Source organism: Hirundo rustica, chromosome 10, assembly GCF_015227805.2.
Source record: "Hirundo rustica isolate bHirRus1 chromosome 10, bHirRus1.pri.v3, whole genome shotgun sequence".
Classification (NCBI taxonomy): domain Eukaryota; kingdom Metazoa; phylum Chordata; class Aves; order Passeriformes; family Hirundinidae; genus Hirundo; species Hirundo rustica.
Window position 1 is genome coordinate 2280493 of NC_053459.1, and position 16253 is coordinate 2296745.

The 16253-nt window shown below is 49.8% G+C and overlaps 1 protein-coding gene across 1 annotated transcript in view; it reads left to right on the forward strand.

The window, feature by feature from the left end:
• The first annotated feature begins 415 nt into the window (after positions 1 to 415).
• GPC1 (glypican 1) overlaps positions 416 to 16253 on the forward strand; it is a 202297-nt gene continuing 186459 nt past the window's right edge. Inside the window, exon 1 of the mRNA XM_040074106.2 lies at positions 416 to 634. Within this exon, the coding sequence (XP_039930040.1) occupies positions 478 to 634 (157 nt within the window). The 5' untranslated portion in view covers positions 416 to 477. The remainder of the gene's footprint in view (positions 635 to 16253) is intronic.

A 16253-nucleotide genomic window follows, 5' to 3' on the forward strand; every position in this document is an offset into this window, starting at 1 on the left:
CCCGGCCCGGCCCCGCCGCGGGAGCGGCCCCGCAGCCCGCCCCGCGCCCCGCCCCGCCCCGCCGCGCTCCGCCCGGCCCGGCGGCGCCGCAGCCGGCAGCATCGCGGCGGGACTGCCCGGGGATGCACCGCGCTAAGAACAAAAGCCCTCAGCGCGCTCACGCTCCGGGGCTTTGAAGCGGCGCGGCCGAACTTGGATCTCTGCCCCCCCCCCCCCGCCCCCCCTCGGCCGAGCCGCGGCGGAGTCCGGGGGCTGAACTCGCCGGGGGTTGAACTCACTCGCCGGGGGGCTGAGCTCGCCGGCGCCTTCTCCGCACGCCGCGGGCAGCCGGGGCTCGCCCGCCCGCCGCCCTCGCCCGCCCGTCCCGCCGGGGCTGCCCGCGGAGGGGGCCGCACCCCGCGCCCCCCCGGCCGCCCCCGCGCCGCGGGCCCTTGGCTTTGCCCTTCGCACGGCAGGTGGCGGGGCCAGCGGAGAAGGATGCGCGTCTTCCCGTGGGGATTTTGGCTGCTGTGTGTCGCCTCCGCCCCGGCTCGCGGTGACAGCGGCAGCAAGGCGAGGAGCTGCGCCGAGGTCCGGCAGCTGTATGGAGCCAAGGGCTTCAGCCTCAGCGGCGTGCCCCAGGCCGAGATCTCCGGTGAGTCCCGCGGGGGTCGGGGCAGCCCCGGGGCCGCTGCCGGCCGGGGGATGCCCGGGCACGGCACGGGAGCCGCGGGGGCGGGGGAGCGCTCGCCGCCCCACGCCGGAGTTTGTCTCGGGTCGTGGGCGGCGAGAAGTCGGAGCGGAGAGGTTTCCCCGGGAGCCGGGCTCCCCTCGCCCCTCCGCACCGCCGGCAGCGCTGCCCGGGCTGCGAAGGGGCTCTCCCGGCCGCGGCGATGCGAACGGAACTGTGAGAGGGGGGGCGGTCGCACCAAGTGTTCGGCGGTGATTCTTTTTTCTCATTGTCTCGTTGCTTCTGTTCTGAGCGCAGCTGAAACGGGTTTCGGGGTTTCGATTCGGAAATCAGAGTGTAACGCGTTTTGGTGTCGGAGCTGGAAAATGCCACGAGGTTGCGAGAGAGAGGAATTGATTTATTTAAATCTTCTTCTAGATGGGAAGCAAACGTGTAAATGGTATTTGCCACTTACTAAAAATGAAGCGGGAGTAAAATGACCCTGTCAAACAAGAAGTGCAGAGGAAACCTGTGCAACCTACATTAGAGCGTGTCCTCTTGCCTTCATTCTGGCTTTGGATAAATCTTGGTTGATTTCCTCCTCTTTGTAGAAACAACTGAAATAGCAAAGAATATTCAAGGTCTGATTTGTGTTGGGTTTGGTTTTTTTGCTTTTTTTTTTTTTTTTCTCTGAAGGCTTGGGGAAAATATGCTGATGCATTGTAAGGTTTTTTAAGATTCTCGTCAAAGTTTTGATACACCAACTTGTGACCCGTATCGAAGAGCCTTCTCCTCACTTGTGGGAGCTTCCTCCTCCAGACAAAGCAGAAAGCATGCAGGCTAACGTGCCAGAGCCAACCTACAGGGACACCCCAGGAAAACTGCAGTTTGTAGTGCACATCTAAGCTGCACAGTGCCTTATGTTGAATATTTCATCAGGTAATTTTTCAGAGAAACCAATTTGTTGTCTGACCAATGAATGGAGAAGGCTGAACCATATACGTGTCTCATAAACGTGAATAAATTAATACCTTGTCAAGTTATAGCTGAGAGTCAATTTCCAAAGTAAAACGAGCAGTCCTCAGAGGTAAACAGTGGGGAGTTTCAGAATCATTTGAACATCACTATTAATAGAATAGCACTCCAGTCGAGCAAGAAAGCGGCTTTTTAAAAATTTGCATCTAATTATTGCAGATGTGAGTACATTAGCTGTCGTGTTTCGAGTGGGAAGTTCTTGGAAGGCTGAATGTTTACAAACACGTTGAAGGTGGCTGCAGCGTTGTACACAGGGTAGTACTACGGGCAGTCACTGAGGCTCGCAGCGCCTGCGGGAAAAGTATCGCCTACTGCAGGATAGCAGCCAGCGAAACATCTTGTACCTGCAAATTGTTGAGGTTCCAGAAGTGTCAGGACACAGATTTCCAGGATCCAGGAGTTCTGTTTCCTGCTGTGTGTTGGTAGGAGCATACACGCCACAGTAGTTACAATTGTAGTATCAAACCGGGCATCTTTGGCTGGTGCTGCAGACGGGGAAACTCTGTAGATAAATGCCATGAAAACTTGAGGAAAACCCCATGGAAAGTAATACAAAGAAGTGCTTGGAGGAAGAAGGTCCCACACATAAACCTGCTGCTGCTACCGTTAGCCCAGTGTTTAAAACAGCTTCCAGACTTGATGGTTTTCATTGGTAATTACCTCCTGACTGATGCGTGTTCAGGAACACATTTTTGTGTCGCTGAATTACTTGCCCAGTGCAGTTAAAACATCAGTGATGGTAGCTATAACCTTGGAAATGTCCTGATGAAGTGCAGTGTTGTGTATCCTCTGTGCTATTTAGCAGCTGTGCAGGTTAGTGCCAAGGTTGGTGCCAGTTTTGCTGTTTCCAAAAGTGGAGTCTCAAGACCTTCCCTGCAGTATCCCCACAGGTACCAAGTACAGGATCATGCAGTTTATAATTCCACGTTTGCTCATTGTTTCAGGCTGGTTTTGGTGGCAGCAGTTCAGCTTGCTGGCCATGGGGGTTGTCACCTGCACGGAGCCTTGTCAGGGTACACCCCTGACACCGTGAATGCATCCACGGGCACACAGCTGAGGAGGGGCAGGTGTCTTCTGCCATGCCTCAAGTGAGAGGAGAGGAAATGGTTGTGCCAGGGCAAGTTCAGATTAGATATTAGAAAAAAAAGAATGTGTCACTGAAAGAGTGGCCATGCATCATTCGGACGAGGTGGTGGAGTCACTCAGAGATGTGGATAAGGGGTTCTTATGCTGGTGCTGGCTTGATGACTGGATGAGTTGATATTGAAGAGTTCTTCCAGCTTTGGTGATTCTGTGATTGGGCAACTTTTGGCTAAGTTAAGAGATGCTGATGAAGTGGGTTCAATGCTGTCTTCAGCTGGACCTGTGCTGAGGTTTCCTGATGGTTGCCTTCTCTATGTTTTGAGAGTTAGCCCATGAACTGTGTTTTTATTTTATTTCTGAGCTGTCTGGAGACAAAAGCCCTTTCCTTTGTCCCTTTCCAAGGAGACCTTGCCTTGCCCTGGCTCGAGGCACTGCTTGGTGCGTGTTGGTGTCGCAGTAGCCCAGCCCCAGGAGCCAAACCACACACTGCCTGCACCCCCAGAGCTGCCCTGCAGAAGGAGTTCAGCGAGCTCCCAGCGTGCAGGCTCTGACTCAGACTGAGATTGGCTGTGTTTGTGTTGGGTTTAGAACACTCACTACGCGCTTTACACCTTCTAATCTGTATTCTCAGTTATGATTTAAGAGGATTACGAATAATCTAGTGTCTCTGCAGGTAGTCCCTGCTTGTGGCTGTAGGGATCAGCTGGAGAAGTGGTCACACAGTTATTAGCTGGCTAATAGATAAGCATCTGATGCAGGGATAGACTCTGGGCTTACCAGATTTCTCACGAACCACCTAGACAGGGTTTCCTGGTTTTTTGCTAATGTTGTACAATGCCTTTAACATGTCTAAGCACTTTAAATGTGTCAGGTGCTGTTATTAACTGTGTTTAGGGAATACACAAGGTGTTATATCTCAGTACTTTGAAGTCAATGGCAAAATTCCCAAACATGAAAGCAGTGTCTGCTCCTGCTAGCAGTCCTGACAGACAGCCATGCACCCAGAGTCTCGAGTGAAAATCTGCCTACAAGAAAGTTTCTATGGCTGGGGGGAAAAGCCCCCTACTCCTTGAGTTTGGGAAAGTTACACCACTTGCTCCCATGAGTTGTACTACTAACGTGATCACAGCTTTGCTGTGTGTTGCAGAGTGTTCCCACTCTCCTTTTGGATGACCCACACCCCCTTTCTCTGTTTCTGCTGCCTCCTGTTCTTGCTGCCAGGCGCCATCGCCCCGCTGCGGGTCCCTGCTCTGGTGACAGAAGGGGAGGCAAACCCTGCATCGGGGTGCTTCTTAGTGCCTGTGGTAGGGACTGGCTGTCTTGGGACAGAAGAGAGTGAGCCTACCCCGTGACCTACACCACAAAATATCAGCCTGTGGGGGGGTATCCAGCTTCCTCTGACTTACAGGGGTGTCTTGGTGTTGGATGGGTGATGTTGGATGGGTGGCTGCTCCCCAGTGTCTCGAGCAGCAGTAATTCCTTCATGGACTGGAGACGACCTGAGGGTTGCGATTTGATGTGAATGTGCGTGATCCTTGTTCTCCGTTCGGTTTGGACTTCTGCTTTGTTTGTTTATTGCTGAGTCTAATCCTTCCTAGACGTGGTTTGCTCTTATGTTGCTCTTGTTGACGTGGGCAGTGGGTGCAGGGCAGCCAAAGAAGAGGAGGGTACAGAAAAAAGGCAGCTGTCCTTTGCCAGGCTGCCCATCCAGTCACACATCCCACACAGATGCTTCCCTGGCTCCCCAGCTGAAAGGAATCAGAACAATTTTTTAAACCTTTTAGTCCTTTTAAGCTGTGTAATTAGGTTTTATGATGAAAACATTGTCAAGTGTATGTGTTTGAGCCCTTTAGAGAAGTGTTATCTAAGTAGAGAACAGGTCTGGCAACCAGCTGGGACTTGATCAGGCTCTTGGAAGGGGGTAATGAAATCCCATCTTGGAGGATATTTCAGCTGCTGGCACTTCCAAAGTGGGACAAGCCTACATCTGTGTTTTGAAACATAAAATCCAGGGCTCCTCCATTCCCAAGGGAAGATCTGTACCCATGACTAAAAGGAGCACTCTGTTGATCCAGCACTTTTTGAGGCGGTCGTTCCATTTGGGTTGTATTTCCTCAGGCCAGAGGGGTTTCTCAAGATCAGCTCCACGAGGACTCCCAGACGCAACAGCATCCCGTTAATGAACTGCCTTCGTTCGGCGCGGATCAGAACGGCCTTTGTAGCCTGTCGGGTTCAGAGTGCCATTTCTGGGCGGGCAAACCCCGGGGAACGGTGACTTTTCCCCCATGTGGCGGTGTTTGGGTGGGGATGTCATGGGGGCAGCGAGCGGTGCCCCCGGCTCGGGGTGGGCGGTGTGCGCGCAGGGAGCGCGCCCGCGCTGGCGTTTCTCCGCGCTGGCGTTTCTCCGCGCTGGCGTTTCTCCGCGCTGGGATAAATCCGCGCTGGCGTTTCTCCACGCTGGCGTTTCTCCGCGCTGGGATAAATCCACACTGGGATAAATCCGCGCTGGCGTTTCTCCGCGCTGGCGTTTCTCCGTGCTGGGATAAATCCGCACTGGGATAAATCCGTGCTGGCGTTTCTCCGCGCTGGCGTTTCTCCGCGCTGGCGTTTCTCCGTGCTGGGATAAATCCGCGCTGGCGTTTCTCCGCGCTGGAATAAATCCACGCTGGCGTTTCTCCGCGCTGGGATAAATCCACGCTGGCGTTTCTCCGCGCTGGGATAAATCCACACTGGCGTTTATCCGCGCTGGAATAAATCCACGCTGGCGTTTATCCGCGCTGGAATAAATCCGCGCTGGGATAAATCCACGCTGGCGTTTCTCCGCGCTGGGATAAATCCACGCTGGCGTTTATCCGCGCTGGAATAAATCCGCGCTGGCGTTTATCCGCGCTGGAATAAATCCGCGCTGGCGTTTATCCGCGCTGGAATAAAGCGCTGCCCTCTAGCGGCATTCCCTCACCCGGCGCTCCGGCGCCGTCCCCGCAGCTCTCGGGGCTGCCGTGGTTTTCAAGAGAATCTGCTTTTCTGTCGCCCGTGAGATGGATGACTGAGCTCTCCACCGAGTAATTATCCTTATCAGCTGTGTCTGAAAAAAAAAAACAAACCCCTATTTCAACAGCTTCTTTTGTTGGTGAAGCAAAAGCCTGCTATTTCTTTTTCCAGAAAATTTGCACAGATGTTTAGCTGGAGACACCCACCAGCAGCACTGTGTGAAACTGCAGAGCTCACCTCATCTCTTCTTTTCCAGTTCCTGCCTTGCAAGTGCCCTGTTTTATTTTATTTAAGAACACATGTCACTCAGTGTGTCTGGGCTCTCCGGATGGGCTGGATAGGAGATGTGTGGTTTTGGCAGTGATTGTAAACCAGTTGGTTTAATGTTCTATTGCTTTCAGTGCAGTCGTCTCACGTGGAGGGGACCAGATAAATATATTCCTCTGGGTGATTTCAATAATTAAGTGTGCTTTGGCTTAGCCACAGGCAGGGTGGGAGCTGGTAACTTCGTATTCAGAAATGTGAGTTTAAAGCCAGGGCTTTTTCCTTGTAGGTCACAACAGCTATAACTGGGCACAGAGGAGCAGAGGCCATGAGCACCTGCCCACGAGCAGCAGCTGAGCACGGCTCTGTGCCTGAGCCACCAGTGCCCACTGCGCTGGGGAGGGGGGTTGAGGATCATCTATTTTTATTGCAGCATCAAATTGCATTAGGCACAGTATGGCAGGGGAAGGCAGCATGAAAGGATGGCTCCAGCCTCAGAGGGCTGTTGGTCTGAGCAATATCCTGGCCCTGCTGTCTGCAGTAGTCTCAGCACTGTGTGGCTGGAGTGCTGCAGCTCTGGTCTCGTGGCAGCAGCTCGAGTGTTCCTCCTGCTTGTCTGTGGGGCTGTGGCCATGAGGAGCAGGGCAGCTGGGGGAGTGACTGACAGCTGTCACTGGCACAGGGAGAAATTTTCTATTTGCTTCTAGCATTCAACTCAGAATTTCAGGGGAAGACCAGGGGAATAGACATCTCAATTCTGTGGAAATCCACCAGCTTCCTTGGGGAAAACAGCTTTAATTTCTGTTTGCTGCCCAGGTCCCTGCTGAATGCTACATGTTTCTGTATATTGGGTTTCTTTCTTTGCCCCATGGGATGCTTCTGTGTACATGCAGCAGGCAGCTGGTCCCAGGGAGGGGATGCTGCCAGAACAGCAGGCTGCCCTGGCATACAGCTGGCTCTGCCCAGCTTCTGTCACAGGGCAGGTGTTGCCTCCAGACAGGAGCACTGCTTTCCCCCATGCTGGTGAGTGCTCATGTTGCTTCTGCTCAGGGAAGCTGTAACCAAAGCCCCTGTAGAGAGCTGCCTTCAGCGAGTTGTCCTGTCCTGCAGTGGTGGGGTGTCCCCTGATGGAGGCACATCCCATTCCACAGCAGCAGGGCTGGGCTCTGCCTCCCCTGGGGACAGGCAGACAGCCTCTCATGTCCCTGCCATGTCCTGCCCTGCAGAGGGCATGGAGCAAACCTAGAGTCACCTTCTTGGCTTCTCCTTCTGCTGAGTGTTCATTCAGAAAGGGGCTGGACGTGCTTCCTCTGGTAGGGTGGCAGGAAAGTCACCATCAAGTGCTCTCCTCAGCTTTCTCTGCCCCTGCTGAACTTGCTTCATAGATTGAATCTTTCTGAAAATCCTAAATCACTCCTTTCCACCTCTGTAAGTTAGGCCAGAGTTGGGCCTTCTTTTTCAATTTTCCTCCAAATCCTGACTCCCAGGCACAGCTGTGAGAAGGAAGGAGAGGTGGAGTGGGCAGACTGTGGGGCAGACACGCCACCTGCACGGGTGCTGTAATAATGTCTTCATCTTTAAATTTACCTGGGAAAAAGTGAGACTTTTGTTTTGCTGTCTGTGTCTTACTGATGGCTGTGAGGGTAGCTCTGCCCCGTGGTGATGGGGACAGACCCAGGGAAGGCAGATCCTAAAGCTTGTAGGAACCCTCATGGGAGTTGCTCGAAGGTTATTCCCCCGTGTTTTGCAGTTTGTTTGCACAACACTGCTGTAGCTGCCATTGCATTAGAATAGGTCCCCTCAAAGTTACAAAAGCTAGATAAAATTCAAAACTCGATGAAAGCAGAAAATCTCCTCCATTCTCTGTTAGCCGTGAAGGACAGACCGCCCTCTCTTCTGATGTCTGTTTACCCTGACACTCTGTTGCTCAGAATATGTTTTATCCCTGACAGGTGAAACCTGTCTTTAAGTAACATTTGATTCCCAGGGAATCGTGTTTCCTCCGTTGCCAGATTGTTCTGCAAAAAAATAATGAAGCTTTAGACTGCAGACACTTAAAATGCTTGTCTGAACGTGACAGGGCTGCGAGCTTGGTCAGTCCCTTCTGCCCGGTAATCTGTTCCTGTTTTACTTGGAATTCTTCAGATATGGAAAACTTTTCTTTCTTAAAGTTCAAATAAGCAGAGCGCTGTGACAGTTTTTCACAATGCTCTTGCTTCTGAGCTTTAAAAAATACACTCATCACAACTGTGTTGCCTGTACAGGAATTATAAAACTAATTTGATTTTCTGTGCTCTTCTGTATAGTGCAGCAGGAATCAGAAATACAGAATTACCCAGCTGTTACAGACTCCTGTGCTAGCAACATGAATAAAAACAGTTTTTCAATTGCCATGCATTCTTCTGAAGTATAACAAAGAGAGGAAAACAACAACAGAAGTTTTGCTGTGGTTTTGGGAAGCAACATGATAGTACTCATGTAGACAGTCAATCTTTTATATTACTAAAATGCAGATACTCTATGACAAATAGTTTTGGCTTGCAAAAAAATCATATTTTATAGGATTGTAAAACTATCCTGTATAATTCAGTTGGATGGGCATATTTCTAAAATAGGAGTATTTTAGAAATTCATAGTTGTAATTTTCGTTCATAAATAAAAACGTAATAAAAGCACTGTCAGAAATTAGCATTAATTTTACATTTTTAAAAATACAGCTATAGAGAGGCTGCTCCGGTCTCTTGTGCTCTCAGCTCATGTTGTTGCATGGAAGTCTGCGCTGATTTCGTTGTATAATTGATCCTGAAGTGAGTGCCAAGCACAGCAGACTTTTGTGTGAGGGCTGCTGTCCCAGAGTCTCGTCTGTTCCTCCCCAGATAAGCTGCGTGGTGAAATCGGGTGCTGTAATTACTGTCTGGCTCTGGCACCGGGGAGGTCTGCTCCCAGTCCCCATCTGGATGCAAATTTTCACCGTGGAGCTGGAAAAGCCACTTGGCTTTTTTTGTTTCAGCAGTTTCCTCTGCCATAAACGCTCAATTGGAAGGAGAGCGCTTGAGCAACCCGCAGGAAGTTTGGTTTATTAAACTCCGGTCCCTGGATGTGAGCAGTGGTCTTCTACCCCGGTGCAGTTGCTCGCCGTGCGCAGCTGCACGGGTTTCAAACACTTGTAGAACCAGTTTAGATTTTTACAGACATCTGTTTGGCTTTGTGACAGAATACCAAATAACCCCTGCAGAAGAGCCCCTCTGTCTCTCTCTCCTCTTGCGTTTGCGGGAGGTCTCAGAGAGGCTTCCATGATGAGGGAGGAGGAGGAGGTTGGTATTTTTATTAGAGAGGCTCTCAAGGCCAAAGCGTAGCTGAGGGACACATCTGCTGTGAATTTGAGGAAGGGCTGCACAATAGTGGGAACCTGTGGGAAGAAATCCCTTGGACTCAGCTGCAGCTCCCCAGCCTGTGCCCATCCTGCACCGTGGCAGTGGGTTGTAGCAGCGCCCCAGCCACTGCTGTGTCTTGGGGGATTGGTGTGGAGGAGACCTCGGGAAGAGCCTGGGGAGGTCAGAGCAGCCTTGCAGTTTGCCTTTTGCAAGAGGTGGGCTTGGCAGTGCTGGGTTAATGGCTGGGCTCCATGATCTTAGAGGTCCTTCCCAACCGAAACAGTTCTGTGATTCGTGGTGGGTCTGTTCTGTGCCCAAAACATGAACTTTTCAGGTGGCCGCGTGCTGAGCTTGTCCTCACCTCAAGGTGAGTGCTACCTGGCTGTGTGCCCTGTGCCCACAACCACCCCTCTCACAGGCAAAGTGCTCTTTGGGGCATGATGTGATCCCTGTATTTTGATGTAGCACGTACCTTTGCTCGGTGTGGCTATAAATGTGTCCATAAATGGAGGAATGGCTCGTCCCAAAGCTGGGACTCCATTGCTCTGCTTTCACAGTTGGTATAAAAGTGCCATTGGCATCCAGAGCTTGCCTCTAACACCCAGCTGCTTTGTCCCATCTGCGCAGCAGCATGGGAGACGGCTTGTTTTGCCATATCCACGTCCTGCACCGTTCAGTTGTGGGATCACTAAAGCCCCAAATGTCTCTATGCCAAACCTTCTGGATCAGGAGTGGACTGATCGTGCTGCTCCTCAGGGCAGTACATTCAGGGAAAACCTAAACCAAACGTGGATAGCGCTTCTGCAGAACTAATTAAAATGAATTTTTTGTTGGTAAATCTTCATAGGTGCCAGCAAATATAAATAAGCAAAGCTTAAGCTGTGACTTTATTCTTAAAATAAACAGAGAGCAAACACCTTTTGACAAGGGGCACATTTTACTTGTAAACCAGGAGAGAAAGCCACTGTGTTGAAATGCAGTATCACTTCTCCCACTATCCTGGATCAGCTGTCTGGGAGCTTGAGTTTTGGTTTAATTAGTAACACTGCTGCTACTGTTTGCCTTGCACTGAAGAGATCTCCTGTCACAGACGTAAATTAAATATTTTTCACTGTTAGCAAAACACCGTGTGACGAGTTTTAGGATTGAAATTCCTAAATGTGTCTGCTGATGTATTTGTGACCGGCAGCATGGTGTCTTGTGTTATCCTGCTGTCGCTGATATATTTTGAGCACTTTACATCACTCAGGCTGACCTGGCTATCCTTTGTGCCAGCTACATAAAAAGACTTGTGAGATGTCCCTTCCCAGGGTTCTTATGGGAGCAGAGGTTTCTCTGGGAGCCACCGAAAAATGAGACTGAGAGCCCTGGAATAGCAAATGTCCACAAGTGGTGTGCAAAAGCATTGTTCCTGTGTTATTCTGTAAACTGGAGGCTGCAGGGTTTGTGTAGTGTAGAATGGACTAAAGTACAATAACTGATAGAAGAAAATTAGGTATTTGCATCCTTAAAAAAAAAACAAACGGCGTGAAGTGCCTTACAGTCTTGTGTTTGGTGGCTTTGGGGCTGCGTCTGGAGCACGATGCCCCATTCCAGGGTAGCTGTGCAGGAAAGGTACAGCTACAGTGGGGCTGATCTGCCACAGCCACCACGTGCTGGTGGGGCTGGAGCGTGCCCAAGGGGCAGCTCTGAACACTGGCTTGTTCAGCCAGTGAAGGCCAGAAGAAAGAGGGCTAGAGGAGATCCCACTGCTGCCTGCAGCTTCTCAGCGTGGGAACAGAGGAGACAGAGCTGGACTTGGTGTGTGGCAGAAGGATAGGAGGTGGTGGACACGAGCTGGTACTGGGGAAATTCTCATTTCATACATGGAAGGACTTTTTCAACCCAAATGATTGAACACAGGCACAGAGTCCAGAGAAGTGCTGTGATGTCCATCTCCATCCTTGAAGGTACTCAGAGTTTGAGTGGACCAGGTCTTGGAGAATCTGCTCTAGTTTGTCTTGCTTTGGGTTGGACTAGATGGCTGCAGAACACCTATAGACTTCAATTATACTGTGATTCTGTGCAAATGCTGAAATTGTGCCACACACAGAGCAGGTGTAGGCAGAGGACTTTTGTTAATGATGGTCTTCTGAGGAGGGAGGGATGAAAGAAAATCCTTCCTGTACTGCCATGTAACATTAGCAATTTTTGAACTTATTTATTAGCTTATGAAATATGACATCTAGTGAAATCAAAGAGGAGCAACAGCATCCTCCTACATGAGTGAAAACCCGTGCTGGTACTCCAGAGATCAGTTAAATCTTCTGCTCTGGCACATGTGTCTGGCATGACCTTGAGCAAGTTGCTTAATCTGTCTGTATCTCCAATCCCCATCTGTTCATTACTGTCTTTAAATTACAATACCTTGTTTCTGTAATTTGTCTTTGAATTACAAAGTCTCGGGGTACTGATTCTCACCATTTCTCTGAATTTCACCGTACAGTACTTAGCACAATGGGACCATAAATCTTCATCAGTCCTGTGATACATGAATAATAAACAGCAACGGCATAATTTTGGGCCACATTCTGCCTCTGATCTCGTGATACATAAAGACAGGGGGTTTTGTTGATTAAAATGCTGTGCTGTTCATCCTAACGAAGATTCATGGGCCTTACTGAACAGATTTTTACAAGCCTTTTGTTGGCTCTTTGGTTTGTTGGGGTTTTGTTCTGTTTCATCATTACTCATTGATTGCAGGTATCTAAACAATTTGCTTGGCAGATCAGGGAATAATAAATTCCTTTAATCTGTGTCTCTTTCAGTTTAATTATTGTTAACTCATTACTTAGTGCTTAGTTCCACGGATAATGAACTCTTCGCTGTGTGCTGAAACAGAGTCGGACTACAGAGACAGAAGTGGCCTCTCCGGTTCTTTTGAAGATACAAACCAAAATTGCAGAGTCACGGAGTGTTTAACTCCAGGCTGGATTGAAGGTTGCCAGCAGGCACGCTGTGGTTACCTTTGCAGCCTCCGTGTAGGTTAACATTATTTCTCCTGGTTCCACGTCTGGCACCGCATTACGTTTGTCACTTTATTTTTAGGCAGTTAAGAAGCTGGTAACTACAATGTAGGCAGCTATTTTAGTCTTGATTATAAGACAGTGTCTAATAAATCATATGTAGTACAATCCTAATTACTGCAGACAGACTTTACATTTGTGACTGTGGTAATACTGTGCTGGATTACTTCCTGCAGAGTTTAGCAGTGCGTTCAGACCTCCCCGTTTTGGCTGCAGCTGGGGGAAGCGATCCTTCCTTCACTGGGGGTGCTGTGGTCTCTAGTGCCATGCCACTGAGCATCTGGGTTCTTTTAGGACGTTGCCCATTTCTCTGGAGTCCCCATGCTGTATTTGCCATGGTTTTCCCGTGGCAGGGGGCTCTGTGTGCCCCGCAGCAGGCGCTGCCCGTGGCTCCAGCTGTGCCAGCGGCGCACAGCAGGGCACTGCTGGAGCTCCGTGTTCCCAGCCCCAGGGAGCGCACGGGGTCCGGGCTGGCACCCTGCCCTGCGCCTCTGCTGTCACATCAGCGGCTCGGTTCAGCCGTGTCACAGCTAACACAAACGGAAATGCACCTTGTGTGGGTTTTAACACCTCGCTTATGTATCTTCAGTGTTCCTCCTGGGGCTGGACAGCAGAATTTGGGGACACTGACGCACCAGGGAGGGGAGCAGGGCATGTGGAGTCCCTTCACTCGTCCCCGCTCTGCTCTGCAGCTCTGCACAGCTATTCCCGCAGCAATCAGAGTAAAAACGCTCCCCAGGCTTTCCCCTCATCACCAAGGTGGGTCTCTGGAGCGGAGCATGAAGCCTCAAACACAGCTGCCCTCGGCAGAAATGTAACTTTCCGACCATCAGCTAAAATGAAGTAAAGAAAACAGGGATTTTGGTGAGATCCATGCTGTATGGCTTCTGAGGGTTTGGCAGCGTGTCATGGAAAGCTTGAGTATGGCTATATGTCAGAGATCACTGTTGAAATGTTTATTTTGGGCTTGCTACTGTGTTCTGCTCAGTCACCAGGAGAAGACAATTTGTAACATTCATTCTGTCTGACCATTTTCCACACAAATTTAATGCAATGAACTTTCTTATGAAGTTAACAAGGAGAGAAAACTTGAGAGCCCCAGATTACTTAATTGCTGCTCTGGAGATGTTTTTCCTCTCCTGGGGAAGGACTTTTTTTTTTTTTTTTTTTTTTGCAGTGTCCCCCACACAAAAGCCCTTTAATACAAATGACATTACCCACGTTTGCAGAAAGAGAAAATGGCACTTGCCAAATCTGCAAATCACAGTTGTGTTTCTGTCAGCTTTGGCAGTTACATGGCTTCTGGTAACGCTAATGAAGGCAATCTGCTTTTAATTTAAAATCCTCCCTGCAGAAAAAAAAGGAGCTGGCAGTTGAGGGATTCGGCAGTATCTTTGTGTGAAACTTCTCTTTCTTTATTTTCTATGGTTAGCTTTAGCCAAGGAGAAACTGTTAATTAAAAAATGTTCCTAATGCAGCCAAATATGCAGGAATGTCCTTATGCAACAACTACCTGTACCAGTTCTGCAGTAAATCACTCCTTTGTTTTCATTTGATGAGCCATTCTAATTAACCAAATAAAAATACTGCCTACCTTGCACTTAACTCAGCATGTTTGCTGCTTCCCAGATGATGGAGGAGCCCAGGACAGCAGGTTCTGTTTGGATGACTTTTGGATTCAGCGCGGCCGAGGTGGTCAGAGGATAACTCAGCCCAGGGAGCACTTCCCACTGGCTGGAGTGGGCAGGGTGGGAGCACCCATGGGTGCAGGGTCTCCCAGAAGGCTTGCCCTGGCTCTGTGCCTCCTGTGGGAGACAGGGGAGGGGGGAAGACAGCATTGCTCAGACCATGTTCAAATGCAGTTTCTCTAAGGCATTTTTCCTTAGTTCAGAAGGCACTGGCCCAAATCACAGATCCAATCCACGTAATTTGGTGCTTTGCTGTGCTTGGAGAAGAGTGTGAGGACAGTGCCTGTGTGTTAAACATGTACAGTGAAGTGGTCCTGCAGCAGAATCATCTAGAAATGATCCAAGTGCCTGTGTGTTGTGGTCCCCTTCCTTCAGCCCTCGGTCCTGCCCCGGACCCTTTGCAGCACTTCAGAGGAGCTGTAGGCAGGAGCTACACCCTGGTGTTTTGCTGGTTTTGCAGAGCTTGGGACTTCTCTGGAGCTGTAGAATGAGAGGGTTGGGCAGGAGATACCAGAAGGCTTCCTGACAAGTGTAAAAGTCATCAGAGCCTAGTCAACAACTGCGGTGCTCCACGTGCAGGATTTGCACAGGTCCCACTTGACAGAGCACCATCAGCTGCAACCAGTCTCCCACATCTGGGAGCAATGGAAATTTTTTTTCCTTTTTTTTTTTCTTTTTGAAAAATTTATAAAGATAGAAAATTTTCTCTAGCTTTAGGAAAACCAAAGTTAAGTCTACTGTGGAGTTGTCTTGAACTTGTCTATAACTAGAGTAAGCATTTATATTGTAAAATGATGAAAGAATTTTATGCTTTATTGGATTGTAGTAACTTCTTCAGCACCGCATTTCATGCATGCAGGAGGGGTTTGGCTTTTTCACAAATATTTCACAATGATTTGAAACTTACTTGTTCCTTTTTTCATCATGAATGAAAAATGGCCAAAGCTGTTGGGCCTGTAGCTTATTCCCCCTTGACACAAACACTTGTTTAGAAAGGGATGGGGGGCTGATGGAGGCAGTGATACAGCCTGAAGCAGATGCTGCTGCCCTTTGCTGTAATAGGAGGAGTTATTATAAGGCAGTAGCTGGAACCACATTTTTCTACCCAAAATCTGGGTGTTCAGCAGTAGTTGTGACCTCCCCGTTGGGGCTGGAGCAGCAGCAGCTGGTACAGGGGGCTGGAGCTCCAGCAGGTCCTCAAAGAGCTGGGAAGTTTGGCACAGCCTTTCAGGGCTCCACCAGAGTGTGCTTTGCTCGACAGAACTGACTCCCTGCTCCCATCTGCTGTAAGGCTGGGGACAAAAATCTGGCCTCATTGCTTCCTCCCAGGGGATTTATCTTGGAACTCTGAAACCTAACCTCCTGCTCCATCCCTAAATTTAAATCCAGAGCTCCTGACTGAAGATAGAAGCATATGTCAGGGAAGCACTGGGACACAGCCGTCCCCTGTATAGTTATAATCTGCTGTTGCTTTGGGAGTTGGCTGCAGAAAAGGAGCCAGGAGAGGGCCCAGCTTGGCAGGAGGGGTTGTATGGGATGTGCACTTGGGCTGCCAGAGTGCTGCCCTGGTAGGGACATGCAATGAGCCCTCCTGTGCTGGGCAAATGAGCGCTGGGAGGGGTGCAAGGATGCTTGGTGCTTAATCCAGAGGTCACCTGAGGCAATCCAAAAGCGCTGTGGGAGTGCCATGGTCGTGTTTCCAGAAGCAGCCATGGTCTTGGAGCCTTGCTGCACAAAGGAAGTCACTTAAACAGAATGCTCACCACCCCAGCACAGCCTCCTGAGGACTGCAGGCCAGCTGCACCTTCCCTGGTGACCTTGGGGAGGGAGCAAGTGATCTACCAGATGGAGAAACTATATTCTTGTGATTAGTGGGTGATGGGCTCCTCCTAAGCAGAGGAGGTCTGTTCTTCTAATTAATTAGCTGGTTAATACGGTTGTGCAATGGCATGCCTAACTAATGTGCAGTTTCTATGAATACACGTACAAATGGTAGTAATGGGTGCAGATGGCTGCAATTACCCAGGTTGGTTTCTGCAGTAGTCACACATGCAACACATCAAGTTGGCATAAAAGTTGACATGTATTGGGAGATTTGTTTCCC